Here is a 21,685-nt window from a genome sequence, read left to right as displayed (position 1 = left end):
CATGTACTGTAGACTCTCCCATTATTTTTGATAATTTTTCCTAACAGTTTTTAGTTTAGCACTATTGTTGAATATATAGTTGGAAAATAAATGATATACCACAAAAAAATAAAAGTGTAACTGATAATAGCCAGCAAATATAATGAAAAATATTTATAAGTGTGTATAATTTCCATAACACATAGTATACTTTGGGTGAGGTGTTTCTACTTGTTGTACAAGTAATCACCATGACTCACTTACTTTGCATTAGTCATCATAATTTAGTCTGTATATCTATAATAACTAAACGCTTAAACAGGAAGAATATTATGGAACAAAAGGAGTATGCAATTCTAGAATACGAGCATTATTTAATACTTGTATAATGTATAATGTGAAATAATTTCTGCTGCAGCTGCAGTGTAATGTATACTACTCCATTACAAGAATTATACAACTATATTTGGGTGGATTGACTGTATGTAGTCTAACTGTAATACCGTAAGCAACTTGGTGAAGAATTCATGCAATATGAACAACGATAGTATGATACTTGTATTATTATAAGTTTTTTTTTTTTTTTTTTTGTGTGTGTGTGTGTTGGGGGGGGGGGGAGGGGGTGTTTAATTATTATAAAGTTAAATAATAGTCTTATCTTCATAATTTCTTCCCGAGTCATAAGATTCTACTAGTGCATGTATCTACCTATGATAATACTAATGCAATGAATTTCTTAGGTAAAACAAGTTGGATGCATTGCCTCGATCGAGCTATCGAATCTTAACCTGAAAATAGCTAATTATTTCAATATTGAATGGATGACTTGATTAAAACCCCTGGCCAATAACTACATTGGTTGTAGATAATTCGGCTATTGGTTGTAAAAAAGAAAAAATAAAAAATAAAATAATAATGTACACACTTTAAGAAAGCTTTTCCTAAAATTCATGACTAAATAAAGAAAGAAAAAGTGTAACTAGCATGATAGAGCAGACAAAAAAAAAAAAAAAAAAAAAAAAAAAAAAAGTGTAATGTGTAACCAACAAAAAAGGATGGGAAGTAGTAGAAATTTGTAATAATTATTAAGACATATAAAAAATTATGAAGTATTACGGTACAAATTTTCGTAATCTTATTTTGATGAATGCAAATTTTGCGTCCTCCACTAGTTTTAGATAGACTTATTATTCGTGATCAGTCTCATTGAAAGAGGACACATATAAAGGCTAAAAATAAGTCATTTTGATTAGTCTTGTGTAAATCAATTATATTCAAATAACATTTGCGAGATACGTCAACCATAAGGTATTAATCCAATTTGAGTTGGATGACCTCTCATTCCTTGGATTATTACAATCATCATGAAAATATTATCAATGTTAAATCATGTCATGTTCTTATCTAGTAGAGTTACTTAATTCAAATAAGAACAAATGAATTCGCATCACAATCATTAATCACAAACTTCAATTATAAAAAAATCATCGACTAAATTAGGTTATTTCGAGCCAAAATTAAATAACTTCAAAACCATTAAAATTATTATATAATATCGTCTAGTCAAATGCATCCCCTCTTCCGGCCTCTTGGCAAACCTTATAGTATCTACTCATAGTAACTGATAGCCATTCAAAAGATAATATTGCCTCCCATTATTTTTGTCAGGAGTTTTATAATTCTATTGTATTTGTCCAGACTCCTGAGATTTTAATTTTTACCAGATTTGAATTTATTAAATTCCTTTTCAATTTCATATTTTTATTCTAGAAATCTGCCAATAAATAAATAAATTTTGTAATGTTACACCTGACAAAATCACATGATCATCATCCTCTTTATACTGTGCACCACAAAATCTTTGCATAATCTTCACCAAATTATATTTTATCATATCACATTCGGTTTATTCCGTTACTCTAATAGTCTAATATCACCTTTTGTTGTTTTCCTTCTTCAATAATAATAAATAAATAAAATAAAAATAAAAGCTGCTCATTCACTAAAAAAAATGTATCCAATAATGTACAACACCTAAAAGGATGCGATCTCAAATAGATACAATACAGTAGCTACAACAAATACAATATTATCTTACATATTGATTGCTAAGTACAAAATTTGTATTCTCCATTTAATACTACTCTCTCCGTTTTTTAATACTTACTCCATTTTTCCATGTACGGAGTTTTAGGAGAAATTGGAGAAAGTAATAAAATATGGAGGTAGTAGGGTAAGTAGAAGAATATAAAATTGTAAAAAGCAAAAGTAGTTGAGAGAATTGGAGGAGAGAGAATATGAAATTAATAAAATATAATTTATGTTGGTTCCACTAGTTGAGAGAAATGAATTAAATATTGTAAAAACTTTACAAATAAGAAAATAGAGCAAGTAATTAAAAACGGCATAAAATAAAAAGTGAAGCAAGTATTTTACAAAGGAGGGAGTATAATGTATTTGTTGGAAAAGTGTATTTTCTTCATTGTATTGATAAAAAGGGGTAGCTTGTATACAACCCTATGTATGGTAAGCGCATGGGCTTGTTAAAAATACTTACATGCAAAAGCTAACACGAGCAAGCCCATATAAAACTAGGTCATAATACAAGAATTACATAAATCCTAATACCCCCTCAGATCAATTGGCACATGGAAATCGACTTTTTAATATTTTATTACTAACATTCAAAATCGAGTAAACATAAGTGGAAGGTACTAAAGTTTGCCATAAATTGCAATTTAGGTACCAAAGTTTGAGAAGTTGCAAACAAGGTATTGAAACAGGTAACCTCTTCTAATGACCTTGTACAACCAGTAAAAGTTAGTAAAAAAAAAAATAGAAAATGTAATTGACTAACACAAATTAATGAAGGTACTAATCTTTAAAATGATTTGCGGGAAATTGTTCAAGAAAATTTGCTTTACCCCATCCAAAGGTACTAATCTTGCAGTACCTCTTTACATAGAGATAACAGAAGGAGGCAAAAGAATTCCCAAGCAAACTGATGTCTTCAAAAATTCAGGGCCCTTCCTTGCTTCTCAAGTTCTCAGGCTTAATTTTAAAAGCAAGCTTAGTCTTTGGGCGAAGAAATTCGGAAAAGGCATGAGCAAATTGATGGTGGGTCAATTAATTTTAAGCGAAACCCATCAAAAACCGCCTCTTCCATTTATGGTGATGAGATGGTGTAATCTAGAAATTTGTTGTTCTTCGCTTCATCATCTAATTTGTTATGAGTCCCACAAGTTCAATTCATTAACTTTCACAGAAGTGGTTTAGTGGTGAGGATCAGTTGATCCCCTTTTAATTTTATTTATAGTTTTCAATTTTGTTGCTTCCGTTAATTCTAGGGTTTGCATTTTTGTAAAATTAATTAATTGATCATTTGCATACAATCTTTGATCAATCAGTTGATAATACTGAATTTTATTTATTTGTTATTGATTCATTTACATGTTTTTTATTCATTTGTATGATCGACTTAGATTTTTTAAATGCTCTGGTTTTACACTGAAGAAATAATGTGGGAAAGCTTGATATATTTTTTTTATTCATATATTTTTTTTAAAGTTAAAAAGGGAGTTAACCGGTTGATGTAAGTCACTACTGGATTTTTTACCTCCGATCAAGGTTTCAGTACCTTAATTGCAACTTCTCAGACTTTAGTACTCCAATTGCAACTTTTAACAAACATTAGTACCTTGTATTTTACTTTACTCATTCAAAATGAGTTGATTGTCCCATTCAAAATATCATCATACAAGAAATGACATTTGACCTCAATATGTTTCATTCTTTTGTGTAAAGTCTGAATTTTGATCAAAAGATAATCTAGATTAACTATCATAAAACATGTTCATAGCCCTCAGATGTTAAATCCCAAGCTTTCAAGCAACCCTTTTTAATCACTTGAGCTCACAAGTCAAAGTTTCAATTCCATGGATCGATATTCAGCTTCATTCCATGGATCAATTTTTCAGCTTCCACAAGAATAACATATATCTTTGACCTGATACTACGAGTGACCCGGAAAAACTAATCAACACTACAATAAACGATGTGTTAGGGAACAACTTGCATGCCCAATTTAATTAATTCACACCAACCAGACAAGCTCAAATCAAAATATGTATGTAAAAGAATACCTATTCCTAGACTATTTTTCATATATATCTGACCACTAGGGGTGGTTATTGGGTAGGGCTACCCAATGGCAAAGGGTCGGGCCTAATATTAAAGGGTTTTAACCCTTTAATTTTTTTAATGGACAGGGCTTTTAAAGGGTCGGGCCTAATATTAAAGGGTTTTAACCCTTTAATTCATAGGTAACTCCTCCATTCCACTTCTAACTTCTGTTTAGTGAGTCGATTCTGTTGTAGATGAATGCGCTTAAGCAATAATAGTGGTAGGACTTAGCAAGCCGCTTCTCAGAGTTCTCCATTGAAGCGCACTCAGAGTTCTCCATTGAAGCAGCTTTCCCCCAAATTTACCTTCTAGAATCTTATTCAATTTTTTAGGTTTGATTAATTGATTAGTTTGTAGGATAATAATTTTCTTGTTATTGTACTGCGATCATGTTGATTAATTAGTGTTGGAAATTTGATTTTGCTAGTGAATTGAAGTTGGGAAAGATTTTGTTATTGTCACGAAGAGGAAGAGAACGAGAAAGATTTTGTTATCATTTGTGATATTCAGCTTATAGCCGTTGACTCTGTATATGAACATCACAATATTCACAAGGTTTCATCTCTGATTTGGTCATGGGTCTGATTGATTTTGGGGGAATTTTGTTTTATTTTCCTTTTTAATTTCATTTTATTTATTATTATTTTCCTTTTTCTTCTCTGTTTTAAATATGAGTAAAGGCCCGCTAATGGCCCGTTTTACTTTTAACTCGACCCTGACCCGCATTGGCCCTGACCCGACCCTAACCCGCTAAATATTCATCTTGACCCGCAACTGACCCGCCCCGCTAATGACCCGCACTGACCCGCCCAATAACCACCCCTACTGACCACATATAAGGCTACCTAACTCTATGATCGCAATGCAGGCATGAAGAACTTGGGACACCATGTACACAACATAAGCTAGATCAAGTCTAGTTTATGACAAGTAAATCAAGACGACCTACCAATTGACATTATTGTTCCACGCTCTTGGAGAAGGGGTGCTCATGGAAAAAGCTGATTAATAATCTCGCTCCATAGGGTCCATAGGGACAGCATGTACACAACATAACTTAGATCAAGTCTTAGTTTATGACAAATAAATCGAGACGACCTACCAATCGATGTAGTTATTGTTCCACGTTCTTGAAAAAGGGGTGCTCATGGAACAAGCAGATTGATAATCTCGCTCCATAGGGTCCATATGTTCAACCAACTATCTAAGATACCAAGTACTGTGTCTTCTTCATTCAAAAGTTTCAGATTATGTGTGCTCTTCACATTTTCCATGAAGCAAATATTGTAGCAAATCATCTATCTAAGGGGTCGTTTGGTTTGGGTATTCATCAAAGGGAAAGAAAATCAATTGCTCTAATTCCCTTTGATGTTGCTTGTTAGGCATTGTTTTCCATTCCCTTTACCCTCTCCATTCCCCCAAAATCTTCCAACTTGATTCCCCACCCCCTAGGTTTTTACATTCCCTTTCCTTAGCCACCACTACACCACCATACCCACACCAGCCACCACCATCCTACCCTACCCCCACCACCCAACCACCCTCGCCGCACCGTCGCCACCCTTCGCCGAAGATCCCCCGCCCCTCGTCGACCCTCCCTCCCCTCCCCTCCCCTCCCCTTCCTCTGAAGAATTGTCCCTTCCCACCCTCGCAATACCCTAAAAACCCCTCCCTTACCCCGTAAAACAGTCAGCCGCCCCTCTCCCCACCCTCAAAACTCGAGGGAAGGGTTGCCGACTGTTTTACGGGAAGGGTTTTTAGGGTTTTGCGGGGGTGGGGAGGATTTTTCGGGGGAGGGGACAGTTTTTCGTGAGGAGAGAGTCGGCGAGGGGGATCTTCGGCAAAGGGCGGCGAGTGGTGGGGTGGCTGGAGAAGATAGGAAAGTAGGGGAATAGGTATTATGTGGTGATGGAAGTGGAGGCTTTGTTTTTCAAAACAAACAACATAGGGTTCGTTTGACATCGCTGCAATTTTCTGTTTTTTGGTTTTTTGTTTTTCAAAATCATATAATACATGTTGTATATTGTATTAAAAAATAATCAAACTTATTAATATCATGATAATTTTGAAAACTGACAACAAAAAAGTGGAAACACCTTTTTCTTGTTTTCTGTTTTTTGTTTTACAAAAAAAAAAAAAAACTGAAAACTGAAAACAAAAAACGATGTCAAACAAGCCCATAGTTAATTTAAAGGTTTTTCATTCCATTCTCTTTCTTTTTCTTTGTTCATTCTATTTCATTTACCCGTGCAAACTAAACGATCTTTAATTTGGTCCCTCTATACCACCAAAATTTAATCCATGTCATTGTATATGTGTTGGATTGACACTTCTTTCGATACATTAGCAGTTAGCTTTTCAGGATTCATTAGAGCACTCTCAATGGTGAGAGTTTTTTTAGCTCATGAACATTTTTTGTGAGGAAAAAAAATGCTCACAACTCACAATGGTGAGTAAAATGAAAAATAGGTAAAAATGCTCATGAGCATTTATTAAAAAGCTCAAAAGTTGAGCATTTTTTGCCATGAACAGTGTTGCAAGTGGGCCCCACACGCGTCAGAAAAATAAAAAAAAAAAGCTGACTCTAACATCAAAACGACGCGTTTTGATGAAGCTGCCTCAAAGGCGCGCCTCAAAACGCGTCGTTTTGAGTATCAGAAAAAAAAAAAAAAAAAAAAGGGAAGCTAACGCGTGCAGTTCGCTGGCGAATGAGGACGCGACACGTGGCAGCTGGCAGCAAGACAACCAATCAGAAAATACTAGCCGTTTTACAACGGTTATTTATGTATTTCCCAATTTCAGAAAAATATATTTTGTAAAAAAAAAAAAAAAAAAAATTACCAACGGTCATAAAATTAAATTCTCTATAAATAGACATGCATTTTGATATATTTTGATACAATTTCAAAAACACCTTAAAATCCTCCAAATTTTAATTTTCTTAAAAGTATTTTAATTTTGTAAAAGAATATTGCTATTGCAATTCATCCATATTGAGGTAAAAAAAAATTATTTAATTTTTAAAATCAGTTAAATATAAGTAGTATATTATATGTGATTTTTTTTAAAAAACAAATAATATTTTAGGCCATGTAATTATATTTGCAATATGTAATTATTAAGAAAGTTGTTTATATTTTGTCCATAAATTTCTGAATTTGTTGTTGCAATTAATTAATGGTAAATTTTTGTTGCTATATATAAATGTATTAACTTAATAAAATTAGTATATATGTGATTTTATTGAAAAAAAAAATTATAGGCCACGAAATTATATTGCATTATGTACATGTTCTTAAAGTGTTGCAAGTATTGGTTAATTATTTTCTTTAACATGTACCTGTAGTTATGTGTTAAAATTAGTATATATGTTATTTTGTATGGCATGTAATGTTATTGCATTATGCAATTGAAGAAAGTTGTTGATATTTTTTTGGATTTGTTATCATTTTAATTTGTTTTTTGAGTTAATGTTTGTAACGATATTGATCTTTTGTTTTTTGGTGCAGAATATTTTAATGGATCCAAACAACCCAAATTTCCGTCAACAACTTTCGGGTTTTAGTGATGATTTCCTAACTAATCCCGAGTTTCAGTTGTTCTTGCAAAGAATGGGCAATATGTCGACGCAACCACCTCCACTGCATCAGACACCCACTGAGGTTCCCCAACAAAACCCTGCTAATGAAGATCGTACACCTGAAACTGATCTTGGTAGTAACACACTATTCGATGAGAGCGAAGAGGAAAGCGTACCAGAGACGCCGCAGTATCCTCCTCCGCCAGTGCGCTTGTTGGAACCCAACCAGGTTCCTGCACGAGCTACCCGTATTTGGTCTGTGGCGGAAGATGAAGCTCTGATTGGGTTGTACTTGCAGATTAGCGAGGATGCTATTAAAAGTACAAGCCAAAAAGCAACTACCCTATGGCGCAATGTACACGCAGCATACCAAACTTTGCATACGCAGAAGCCGCATATAATTCCGCCAAGGCCTATTAAGAGTCTCACGTCGCACTGGAGAAGGTTGGCAGCGGACACTGCAATGGATATCTTGCTATGATGAGGCAGGTAGACTTCCGGAGGGAGGGAGTGGTTACAATTTAGAAGAAGATTTCGTATGCAACGACCTTTGTTTGTACGTATAATGAACAAGGTCGTTGAAGGTGATGTGTACTTCCAGCAGCGTAGGGATGCAGCTGGAAGGTTAGGTTTATCACCTCTGCAAAAATGTACAGCAGCGATAAGAATGTTAGGCTACGGCATGGCTGCGGACGCCGTGGATGAATACGTTCGGATCAGTGAGTCAACTGCTCGAGTTGCTCTTCAACGTTTTTGTACCGGGGTCATTAATCAGTTCGGAACCGAGTACATGCGAAACCCTACAACTGCTGAATTGGCCAGAATTATGCATCAAAATGAACTGCGTGGATTTCCAGGCATGATAGGCAGCATTGATTGCATGCATTGGGAATGGAAGAACTGTCCAACGGCATGGAAAGCGCAGTACGCCGGTAGGAACAAGAAAGCAACGCTAATACTGGAAGCCGTTGCAGATCAGGATTTATGGATATGGCATTCCTTCTTTGGGATTCCTGGATCTTGTAATGACCTAAATGTCTTATACCGTTCCCTAGTGTTCGATGAGGTTCTGCATGGTCGAGCTCCTCCGGTAAATTTTACCGTTAACGGCCATGAATACAACATGGCATATTACTTAGCCGACGGTATTTATCCGAAGTGGGCAACTTTTGTTCAGGGTATCACAACCCCTCAACTTCAAAAAGATAAATTGTTCGCTGACCACCAGGCTGCTGCTCGAAAAGACGTTGAAAGAGCATTCGGTGTTTTGCAAGCTCGATTTGCAGTAATACGAAAACCGTCATTGGCGTACGATGAGGACATACTGCGAGACATAATGAAAGCATGTATCATTATGCACAACATGATTGTTGAAGATGAGCGCCACAACTACACTCGAGCCGAAGTTCTAAGAGCCTTCTACGAAGAAGATCAACAAGAATCAACACCAGCATCAACATCTACAACGCCACCGTTTGAATTCAACGTAGGCCGACCTACCAACTTTGACTTCAACGCATTTCTACAGCGAAAAGCTTCCCTCCGTGACAGAGAAATTCATCTATCTCTGAAACGTGATTTAGTCGAACATATTTGGCAACGATACGGGCCCCGTAATTAGGGAGAAATTAGACGATGTAGTTGTTGTGTTTTTTTTATTTCCTAAGTTTAATTGCGCATGACGTTGCAAATTAATTGTTCTCTAATATTGTACCGCTTTTAAAATAAATAAAAAATTATGAGCTTTTTTTTACAATTATTTATAATAACATAAATAATTTTACGATAAATTTTAACGATAAAAAAGAAAAAAATAAAAAAAATAAGTTACACATAATTAAACTAGTTTTTATTTATTTGGAGTAATGTTAAAATATAAATGAAATAAATAAATAAAGAAGTGTTGTGTAGGAGAGAGAAAGTTATGGTGGGGTATTGAAAAAGTAAGACAGAGATAGTGGTGGGTGAACATTTTTTTTGCTCACCATTGGAAGAGGAAATATGAAAAAAATTTGCCCATGAGCAAAATTGATTTGTTGAGAGAGAAAGTGGGTAGAGAGAGAGTGGGTGAGCATTTTTTTTGCACACCATTGAGAGTGGTCTTAGATACGATTTCTAAAAGAAATGACCCGTAATTAGCTTTATATTTGTACCTTACAACCTTCCAGTAAAAAAGTTCACAATTTCACCTACTACTCCCAGACACCTTAGTCATAGTCTCATAGACCACCTACTCGTATATGAGATGAACAATAGACAACATAGAAGATGTACCAATGATAATGACATAACACAAATTATCAAGATAGCCTTCTCGGCATGGAAGGGCGAAATAGGCCGGTGGAAGACAGTACAAAATGAAGGTGCACCGCCGCGTACGGCATGTACTGCCAAAAATAGAACAATAAATTTATTATTGGCAACATTACAAATTCTATTTTGTTTTTTATTGTTGAAACTATAACATTTTTTTTTATCAACATGTCGAAACTCAAAAAGTTTTCAAGTCACCAAAGCTGAAGCTTCCCACATTGTGTTTCCCAATTCAATTGTCTCATGATCATTTGCACAATTTTTATGTACGTGAAATGTAGAGAGGAAAGAAAGCACTGGTTTAGTTTGGGACATACATGTGATAAAGTAGAGATAAAAAATTATAAAGTAAATAGGCAAGTTAGTTAGGACTTAGGACACCCCAGATAGAAAATGGAGCGGGTAAATACGATTTATTGCTCATCATTAATAACACTTATTTATTAAAGTTTAAAGAACTTGTGACAGGAGAATTATAGTATTACGTATTAAAGGTTGTCAATTAAAATTGACGCAAAAGAGTAGAAACCCTTAACCAAGCATGCTTGGTGGAGATGGTGGAGAATGAACTCACCTTATGACCTTGAGGTCACAAGTTCAACTATAGATCATCATATGCTTATATTTAGGAGTAAGTAATTTTCTTACCTTCCCCTTTACTCTAAAGTCTAAAGCATTGATGTATCATTGGGTTGGTTGACCTATATAAGAGTTTTTAGTTTTGTGGAATCCACCAAAAGAGTAAATAAAAATAAATAAGGACAAACCCTCGCTAATACTTTTTCTGCCCCTTATGGACGAAGGTGTTACTAAGAATAAATATTACTAGTATGTGAAATTTGTAAATATGCTGTAATAATTTCATTTGGGTCACTACATGAAAGGGATGGATGACCATCATAGATTTAGCATAATTCCTAAGAAGATATGTGTTGTTGATACTTTGATTAAGACATGGCCACAAATGATACATATATAATGGACAATATGGAGCATCGATTTATTTACAAGGGCCTTATTTCAAAGGAATCTTTGTCTATTGTGAATTGTGATAGCTCTTTAAACTTCTCTCATTGATTATTATTCTAGCCCTAAATAAATTGCACATGGAAAAAACATACTTGTCCCTTTTCATTTGGGACTTTTTATTTACTACCCCTAGAGTAGTCATACCCAATTATATTCAGAATTGTTATGGGCCTATACCTTTTGTTCCAAAGATAATATAATTTTGTTTATATTTATATCTACTTGATTGCTTCAATTTAAATCCATCCTTTCATACTTGCAAATCCATATATTTGCATAATAGGCCATTAAATAATCGTTGCAAATATTTGTTGAGCTTGTCTGGATGTTTGGGAAGATTTAATTAAGAATGATTGATTTATGGGGTTTAGTACTCCAGTGAATCTATTCCAAAAGTTATACTTTCCATGTTTTTATTATTTGGAGTATGTCTGTTTGAATCCTTAATACAATATTTGAGAAAATGATAAAGAAGTTAATCGGATAAATAATCAAAATAATTCAAATTATAAAAATCTAATAATCTTGTATTATCGGTTGTAAGGATATTTAAATTAATGTATCCATTTATGCTCTAATTTATTGAATTGCTTAAATCGTATGTAAGTCAATTGGGATTGTGTTGTTAGTAAAATAAAAATACTTAAGGTATTTTTTTAGCAAATTTCATGAAGCGTTAGTTGAGATTGTATGGACCTACAAAATGGCATGTATTGGGATTACTTAACGTACATGTGACATTTGATACTATACCTATATAGTAAATGATTATGTGATTGTCTGTTTGAACACTAAGTATCATTTTCTAGGATCCTTGTTTGCCAATAATAACTTTCAATTCATAGAAAGTGTACACTTTTTTAACCTTTTCTCGTATTCTAAATTTATAAGAATTCTTTTAATTAGGGACTCTACTCCTCACAATGCTAAAGGTGCACATCTATGCTCCAAATGCGAGCTTGTTGGATACCGTCTATCTACCTTGTGGATGTTGCACCATTTTGAGTTAAATACTCGTATGAGTCTATGCCACACCTGTCTTTAAAGAAAAACCCATTTTATAAGTTTTAAAGAGCTTGTTTATCTCTCTACACTTTTATCAATGTGGGACACTCACACGTACAATCTTTTATGAAGCCAAAGTGCATTCAATATCCCTTCACACATGTGATCTAATCTACTTTGGTCCATAATATATTAAAGCCATTAAAAGTCTTAACTATCAGCCTGACTTTGATATTATGCTAAATAATCAATTCAATCAAGAGATTAAACTAATAGTTGAAGGATCAAAATTGAATTTATACTCTATGAGTTAATTGCTTGATTTCCGCAATAGTCCAAACCGGTTGTATGTCAATTGTGTACCTAGCATTTCAACCAAATATGTACATTATTATTATTAGGGGTGAGAGAAAAATTAGGGTACCCTGAATCGGAACCGTAACCTATTAGAAACCGCAGGTTTCGGAACCGGAAGAAGGATACCCTGAATCAGAACCGGAACCTATTAGAAACCGCAGGTTTCGGAACCGAAAGAGGTTTCGATTTCGGGTAGCAAAATGGGCAACAGGTTCTAGTTCAGGTTCTTAATTTTTTTTAAATCAGAACCTATAGGGTATCTGTAACCTAATAAAAGTATCACTTAAGTACAGATTATACACCAATTATAACCTAATTTTTAAATAATAAATATCGAAATTACAATTATAAATATATGTTTTTAATTTGCTAAACAATTACTATTATTTGTTTTATTTGCGAGTTATAAACATTAAAAATTAGTGACCATCCAGTTTTTTTATAAAAAATTCTGCAAAAAGTTATTAAGTATATTACAAGACAGGGTACCCTAAATCGGAACCAGAACCTGTGGGTCTCGATTCTGGTTCCCGATTTCCAGGAACCTGTTCAACAGATTTCGATTCTCAATTTGTGGAATCTGTTGGTATCGATTTCGAAAATTTTAACAGGGTACCCTATTAAGCTCACCCCTAATTATTATTGATTATTTAATGTAACTTTTCAATCAAAACTACCCTATTTAACGACTAAAAATATAATCATCGGTTATGAATTAATCAAAGTGAAGTAGAATGCTTTAATGCATAATCTTTGGTATGTTGATTGACTAACTACTACCGAACAAGATTTTCAAGATTACGATCATCTCGTTCAATTATTATTACCTGAAGTGCTCCCACACTTTCTAGTCTCCCACCCTTAGTCTTTGAAGGTCCCCATTGCACACCAATTACCAATCATTTTGGTGAGGTCCACTCAAGATTTACTATGATCAGGCTGCTTTTAGTAATTGCTTCCAAACGGCGTGGAATATTAGTCTCTCTCAAGTCGGCACAAAAATATTCAACCTACATTATTAATGTCTCAATAAAGAATATACCCTCAATGTCGATTACGTAGAGGAGTCAATTCAGGATACTGGGTTAGGTTCGGTGAGGTTAGCTTAAATTAGGTTTATTTTAAAATTGAGTCATTCTAATTATTGTATCCATATTAATTAAAATTTGGATTCGTTTTTTTAGATCGGATCGGATCAAATCGGTCTAATTAGTATTTGTCCTCTTTAAGGCTCTAACTATACATTTGTCAATGTAAAAGTTTAATTATTAAGTTTTAATCTTGTGTTAGTAAAAATTATAAGAAGTTATTGTAGTATTCTAAAAACACACATTCTATATTAAAACAATTTTAATAAGACTTCACATGACTATAAATTTCCTTACATATAAATTATAAATGATAATCAATAGTGTTATTTATAGTGTTATTTGTAAATTGCGATAAAAGTCAAAGTATAAAGAAATTAAAGACAAGGGGCCGGGGTAGTACTAATTTTTGCCCTAAATTAAAGTTTTTTTTACCTACTTTATCCCTACACTTTCCACTAGAATAATTTTCTCTCTTTCTTTTCCAATTTATACTCTTAATCTAACCAACAAAGCACCTCCATCATGAAGCACCACCTCTAAATAATGCGACTTATAATTCTATTCTCAAACACCACACACCTACCAATATTATTCTCATACTAGGTCGTGTTCAAATCGGAGATCAAGTTGATTTAAGGTATCATGTTGACTCAAGCTGTGATCAAAAACGATTTGGTTTGCTTGGGTTAAGTCCTTAACATAGCAACTTGTTAAATCGCAAGTTCTATCGAGTCGAGTAGGTTGCAAATTTGCCAAAGTAGGATTCATGCTATAATCGGGTCTAATGTGGATTCGAAATAATTTGTAGCTATCAAGTCACACCTATATCAAGTTTCATTTAGTTGGTTCCATATGGAATTTGAATACTATGTTCACAAGTTAAAATCGATATCAGGTAAACGTCATATTACTCTAGTTCAAGTCAGTTTTGTGAGTCCAATTACTCCAATTCCTTCGGTATACTAAGAATGGATAATTGTCTATTTTCACTCAAGTTGTGCCTTGGGGCCACCAAGACTAAGACCACTTACTATGTACCATGTCTCATCGTGCTTATATATCAAAAGAGTCAATCTAGTTATGGCCCAACCCAAAGTGCTAACATACCGCAATGTTACATGCTTGCATGACAACGCCAAATAAATTGTATTTAAACGTGTTTTTATGTCAGATCATGCCGTGTTATGCCTAGTTGTGCTTCTCCAAAAAAAAAATCATGGCCCACACCCAACCCACTATTCTGTAGTACCATGCCTACCTCCTGGCCTACTTTTTTTTGTGCAAGGCCATATCATGCCACGAGCTAGCCCAGCCCAGCGTCATCCAAACAATCTTTACACAACTCTAAATCCCACATACATGCGAACGAAAGAATATTTTAACAAATTTGACCAACCCCCTAACTTCGCGTGGATCAAACTCTTGCACTTACAAAAATGGTGGGAGTAAGGAGTAAAGAGTAAGTTAATTTATAAGAATATACTACAGAACTAACCCAGATAATAAAGAACAAGAGTTAACAGCCAACCAGCCGAAGTCAGTTGGGGAGGAACATCTTTCTATAAATTACAGGACAATCCATTGGATATAAAGTTGATAAATTACATGCACATACAGATTTGAGTTCTATATCACAAGTACCCTATAATATCCTAGTTTCGTTCTGCATGTTCACCCAAACTCTGGTCCTTTCATCAAGAGCTGGGTTGCGTATCAATTCCAACAATCAAACAAATATCTGCAAGAACAATAAACATCACTCCATGACAAAAGCAGACTTATCACTTTACGTCAAGAAACTTAATTTCATTCGGAACTGAAGAATGTTGAAATAAATTGATTCTCTAGGTACACACTATTACTTCATGTGGAGAAATGTTAACAGATTACACCAGGAAACAAATAAAGACTAGTTAATATAAACCCACCATCTCCGTTATAAACAGACTAAACAAAATTTGGGGAAGGAGTTATAAAAAATTTAAGAAATGACTTCTAACAGTGCTTTCAAATTGGAAATGCCACTACAGAAGACTTGTGAATAAAGTTGTTACATATACCAATATAGCCAAGCCGGAAGGACATATCAAATTTGTGTAGTGTGTACACACTTACACAAATCTGGGTTCAAGGTCATAATTAATCCATCTCAGGATACATTATAATCTGAGACATTAAAAGAATTCCCTTACTTGTTTAATGAAATATATAGATAACTGGGAGGGAAAAAAAAAAGCTTCCTTCTATTCCCCTTTTTACCTTAGAACTAGTTATTTCTGTCTATGCTATATGCAGGTACTTTAAAAAAAATGACTTGTAACTTGCCATAGTTTTGATATGATAGTTATGCCTTTGTGGTGGAAGGCAACGGGCCCTGAAAGTGAGTAGCAAGTTGGTAGAATGAGCAGTATGACAGCAATGTTGATTTAGTTGTGGAGGCCATTAGGGAAAGGGAAATATGGAGAGGAAGAGGGTTTGAAACAGATAGGAGAGTCAAATTGATCGTAGGAGCAACATTTACAGGATTTTGATATAGCTGCTTTTCCCTTCTATATGTTGTAATGTCCTTATTAATATACATATGTTCCAAATATCACTCATAGTACTTCAAGTGAATTAGTGGCTGAAACATGTCATGCAAAATAAGGTCCATAAATCAAAAAATTGTAAAATTTGTAAGTTTGCATCAAACTATACTCTTTTGAAAAATAGGCAAGCACAACAAAGAAATGTCAAGTCATGACTCATGAGGTTAAAAAATCAGACAATTGTAAAATTTGTAAGTTTGCATCAAATATACTCTTTTGAAAATCAAGTCATGCATAATGTGACACCATATCATTGCCAGAGTAAAGGGTTTCACACAGTAAATTTTTGACAAAGATCATGTATAATGTGGGCACCATACCATTGCCAGGTAAGCCGTTTTGTGAGAAGTTAGAGTTTTGGCAGCAGCACAGCAAGTTCTTCAATTTTATTTGTTGATGAACATTTTTTAATAAAATTTGAGTACGAAGTAATAAAAACCATAATCCCAACCAAACATTGCAATTACACAATTAACAGTCAATTGAAATAATGGTTGACCATCTGGGTTCACACACCCCTACTTTCTCCCTATCCTGAACTCCCTGTTCTCCAAACAAAAACCAGCCACCATCACCCCTCTTTTGCTCCTTGCAAAATCCTCCATTACTATTTATCATCAGCTCATTGCCCATCACTGTCCTTTGCAAAGATGAATTTAACTCTCCTCCATCACCACCACCCAACACCTATCTGTGTCTCTATCTTGACCTCCGGCACAAAAGACTACATCCAAACATTAGATTTTTCTACGGAACTCAGTTACAAAAATAACAAAAGTTGGTGGCTTAGTGGTGACAATGGCCCAATGGGTGATGGAGGTGGCAAGCAGTGCTCCATTGGTTTGGTCCCTGGCACAGCATGATGGTCTCTAGTGGACACTCATGGGTTATAGAAGTGGTCAGTATATAAAAAGGCTCAACGCGCACAAAGGCATTTCAGTGCGCCTTTTGCGCCTCATTGAAGTAGGGCGCATATAATAAACGATAAAAAAAAATTCTGAAAATTCTTTGTGCGCATTAGCTGCGCCTCATCAAAATCGCCTCGCCTAGACCACAAAAGGCGCATGAACCCTAGCGCCTTGCGACTAAGCACACCTTTTCAAATATTGGAAATGGTGTTTCAAATATTGGAAGTGGTGACGGAAATTGGTGTTGGCAGACTTTGGATAGTTCCCCATACTTAAACCTAGACTAGGAAAATCAAAATGCTTAGGGAATTAATCAGTAAACCATGATTTGGGATGAACCCCTTGAGCAAAGGGGCATGACATTGAAAAAAAAAACGAGGACAATCATGAAAGAATGGACTCAAGGAGTAAGTAGTAAGTTAGTAACCATTCACAATCCCTTTCTTGAATACTCCTACCCAAGTGTACCAGTGTACCCAAGATGTAAAACATGCGAAGGACTTCAATAACATTTGATTGCGCAATGGAACCACAAATATAGCACCAAAATATAAGACGGAAAGTAAAAGCACAAATTGCATACTGCCATTCGCAATAGAAAAGAAACTTACCATTACAATCATGAAATCATTGGAGTCTTCAAACCCTATGCATCCTCTAAGATCCTTGTTATACTCTTTGTTTCTTTGGTTTCTTCAAGACATGATAATCATTAGATATAGCACCTCCATCAATTGTTCCAGTACTAAAATCCTTTAATACTTCTCTTTCTCTCTGCTTCCTGGAAGTATAAGACAAGCTACAATTTTAAATATGCGCTAGAAATAAAATGTGAACAAATATTGCCCACCCCAGAGTAAAAGGTTTCAGAGTAAGTTAGAGCCAAAATACCTGTTAGCTAAGGATGATTGCCACAGAATGTTTCCAGTGCTCGATGGAATTAAGGACCCCGATATGTGCAGTATTTCCTCATCGAAGCTGTGTAAACATAGATATAATGTCAGAAATTTGAATGTATCAAACAAAGAATCTATTTAAGATACTGCACTATCTACTTATAATAAAAAGCCACCAAAGAAAAGCAGAGAGAACCACATATAATCCACTCAAAAACTAGATTAACAAACAACCTTCACAACACATAAGAATTCTATTGCTCGTCGTGTGTCAGCAAGATCTAGAACATCCATACAAAATTTCAGGGTATCTATACAAATTAGTGCATAGAAGCAAGCGAATTAAAATTTATAATTAGATTTCAATGGTGTGATATGGATGTGCTCATACCACACAAAATAACCGTGAGATGGACTAAATTGGGCGTATGTGTCAATATATATCTAGATAGTCATGAACCCCCTAATAGCACCATTATACACATCAAATTCATCTTCGTGTTCATTAGCTTGACAACAAGAGTTATTTAGGTAGCTTAGCAGCAGCAGTATATCAATTAACTAACTTTTCCATCACATAACTGCATCACTTACAGTATAAATTTTCATCTACCAAGACACAAAAACTAACACCAATATCACAATGTTAAAGTATAGATTCAAAAACAAGTAGGCATTTTATTATAAGTGTATCCTTTGAGTGACTGAAAGATGATTGTTTCTCACCTCTTGACTAAAAAGCGTATCATGGTTCCAACTTTAATTACATGCCGCTTGTGTGATGTGCTTCGGAACATTTCTTCCCCACTTTTCTACAGCAAAACATGCTAAATAGTAAGTTGAAACAAAATTCATGTAAGTTTTGTAAATTCAAAAGAAAATTAAGCAAATAAATGCAACAGCAAATTGGTACATACAATCTTATATCTAAATTCATCGCGAATGTCGTCTACTGTTATAATGGCAGCTGAAAATCCGAGAACAACAACATGTATGGACTCCTGCCCAACCTTCACAACTTTACCTTCTGGAAGATACAAAAACAAACAAAGTATGCTATGTCAATTGACTGAAATTATAACGAAATAAAATCATGTCCTAAGTACTATCTAAAAGATTAAATTAAGATCGTCATTTCTATCAAAATGAGAGGTTTTCATCTCCTTAAAAATAAAAAAATAAAAAAATAAAACCTAAATGGGAACATAACTTAAACCTTTATTAGGATTTGGAATTACATGGACTTAAACAATACTCCATATACTGCTGTAAGGGATGTATGACACCAGAAGTCCAGAAACATCCAAATTAACATACCAATTACTTGAATAGATGAAGCTGAAGGTACCTAGATATGTATCTGGCTTTGGAGCGAAAAGTAGAAGATTAGCCGTCAGTCTAACACCGACATAAGGAAAGAGCCCAGATAGAATTTTTCCATGTCTACTTGGAACATCAGCAATCTCATGTGCCAACAATACACCATCATAAATTTCGCTGAACCTGACAACAATAGCATACAGAATGTGCAAATCATCTATTACACATTTACACTACCCAATCAAAAATATACAGAATGTGCATCAGATAGCTAACAATATATCAATATACACACATAAATACTCCAATCATTTACTTAATAGTATCCAGAACACGATCACTTCCATCCTGAAAAATAATTTCAAATCTGAACCCGACTCACCCACATAATCGAAACGCTGACTATATGAGTTCATTTTTTATCCACAAGGAAAGGAGATATAGCAACAAAATGGCATATTGGCATGGCGTCAATGATATACTTACTAAATAGTTTCACAACACAATAACTTCCATCCTGAACAATGTTCTCAAAAATGAACCTGACTCACAGAAACAATCAAAACATGATTAGATGAGTGTTTTCTTTTTTTAATCCACAAGGGAAAAAGATGTAGCAGCAAAGTGTTCTCGAACCACTCCCCCCTCCCCACCTCAAATCCGTATTGAAGTAAGAACCATTAAACATTGTACAAGCTATGCTAGCGTTGCCAACGGATCTACTTATGGGATTAATCTAACATATTTTACCGGATTTGCCCGGAGAACCATAATGTGGATTGGGTGAGACAAATTAGCTACGTCAAAACAATGAAAAACTGCCAAATCATGGGTAACTTCCTGACACCATTAACAAATAATTCCCTGAAATTTCAGCAACATTATCACTAACAATCCATTTCAATTTAGATCAAGTAAACTAACAAAAATTAAAAATCCCCTGACACATATGAATCAAAGAGGTTAATAACCTTTTTAAAAAAATAAAAAATAAAAAAAACATAAAATAAAAAAGTCATCAATTTTGAAGATAACCCATTTAAATTAAAATCAATAAACTGAAAATTAAGATCAAAACGATGACCAATCAAACCAATTAGTACCAAAAATCAAAAAAAAAAAAAAAAAATTGAACCAAGGTCAACACTAATCAAACCCAGAAAAGCAAAACATTTGACAAACACGTTAAATTAAATAAAATAATCTTCTTTGTTCATATCAAAATATCAACCCAAGAAATCAAACATATTATTAAAACCCAAATCAGCAATTAAAATAAGTATTAAATAGAGAGAAAGTGGAATTACTTGAATAGAAGAGAGCTAAGCTCCCGAGTAACGGCTTCATTGACGTCTTTAGTTTGGGAAGGGTGAAGATAAACAGTCAAATTAGCCTTCGCAACATGCAATGCTTCCATAATTACTCAGAATTCGATGAAAATTACTTCAAAATTGATGAAAATAGGGAAGAAATTGAAGAACAAGAGGATTTATGTATGCTTTCTTCGACCACCATTAAAGGGGGAAAACCTAGTTCTTAAACCCTACAAAAGGTTTTAAAACCCTTGTTTTATTTTAAGACAAGAATTTGATGAAGTGTAAATGTTGTTGGAGGCCCGTTACAAACTTACAATAGTAGTTTATGTGTCAAAAAAATCAACCTGGCCCATTTACTTTCTAATCTTTAGTCTGTGTTTCTAAGGTAATAAACTAATTGTGTTTTCTTTTCTTATTTTAAGATTTTTAGATTAAAAAAAATATATATATATATATACATATACACATATATATATATATATATATATATATATATACACACACACAATTGATCCTACTACACTAAAGCGGTTCTTTTTTTTCCCTCCAAAAATCCTTAAAATCCCACCCATTTCTTTCTTGTGTGTTTTTTTTTTCTCCAAAAGACCTTAAAATTCCATCCATCTCCTTCTTGTGTTTTCTTTATAAACCTTTATCACCTACCTATTTTTTTTGTTCTAGCTAAGTACAATTACACTTACCTACTTTTTTGGTTAAGAGATATTTATGGTTGTTAAAAAATAAAAGAAATAAAAAAAAAATCTGTTGGACTACGTTTTGTGGGATATCATGAAACTTAATTTACTGGAGTGATTTTAGGAGTACTAGTTTGGCTGAAGTATTATTAATTTACACTTTGTTAAACCACATTATGTTTATATTATATTTTAATTTATATTAAAAAAAATTGTATTAAAGTAATTTAATTGTATTCAATGCTCCTAAAATAAGTAAAAACGATATAATATAATACGGAGTAAGATTTCCTCAAAAAAAAAAATACAGAGTAAGATTTATTTAAACAACATTATACTTTATAAATGTATCAAATAGTAAATATTTTTTGTAATTTAAATTACTAGGTTTGGCTAATAAATTTTCTCAAATAAAAAAAAGTTTGG

The 21,685-nt window shown here is 34.0% G+C and overlaps 2 protein-coding genes across 3 annotated transcripts; one reads left to right on the top strand and one right to left on the bottom strand.

Annotated features, from left to right (window-relative positions):
* The first annotated feature begins 8,306 nt into the window (after positions 1 to 8,306).
* Positions 8,307 to 9,362, top strand: LOC110689954. Its single transcript, XM_021866773.1, has one exon. It carries the CDS (start codon positions 8,307 to 8,309, stop codon positions 9,360 to 9,362), a length of 1,056 nt encoding a protein of 351 aa, XP_021722465.1.
* A 5,620-nt stretch (positions 9,363 to 14,982) lies between these two features.
* LOC110690030 lies at positions 14,983 to 20,830 on the bottom strand. Of its 2 annotated transcripts, XM_021866855.1 has the most exons (7): positions 20,556 to 20,824; positions 19,277 to 19,431; positions 18,846 to 18,955; positions 18,655 to 18,740; positions 17,924 to 18,010; positions 17,644 to 17,813; positions 14,983 to 15,274 (listed from the first exon to the last, which is right to left on the bottom strand). In XM_021866855.1, the coding sequence occupies exons 1-6, from the start codon at positions 20,663 to 20,665 to the stop codon at positions 17,702 to 17,704; spliced, it is 660 nt and encodes a 219-aa protein (XP_021722547.1). In that variant the 5' UTR covers positions 20,666 to 20,824; the 3' UTR covers positions 14,983 to 15,274; positions 17,644 to 17,701. The 2 variants fall into 2 exon arrangements, with proteins under 2 accessions (XP_021722547.1, XP_021722548.1); XM_021866856.1 differs by lacking the exons at positions 14,983 to 15,274; positions 17,644 to 17,813; positions 17,924 to 18,010 and having other exon boundaries at positions 18,651 to 18,740; positions 20,556 to 20,830.
* Between the last annotated feature and the right edge of the window lie 855 nt (positions 20,831 to 21,685).

This window comes from Chenopodium quinoa, unplaced genomic scaffold (genome assembly GCF_001683475.1).
Source record: "Chenopodium quinoa cultivar QQ74 unplaced genomic scaffold, ASM168347v1, whole genome shotgun sequence".
In the NCBI taxonomy this organism is placed as follows: Eukaryota; Viridiplantae; Streptophyta; class Magnoliopsida; order Caryophyllales; family Amaranthaceae; genus Chenopodium; species Chenopodium quinoa.
This window is presented reverse-complemented; position numbering and strand designations above follow the sequence as displayed.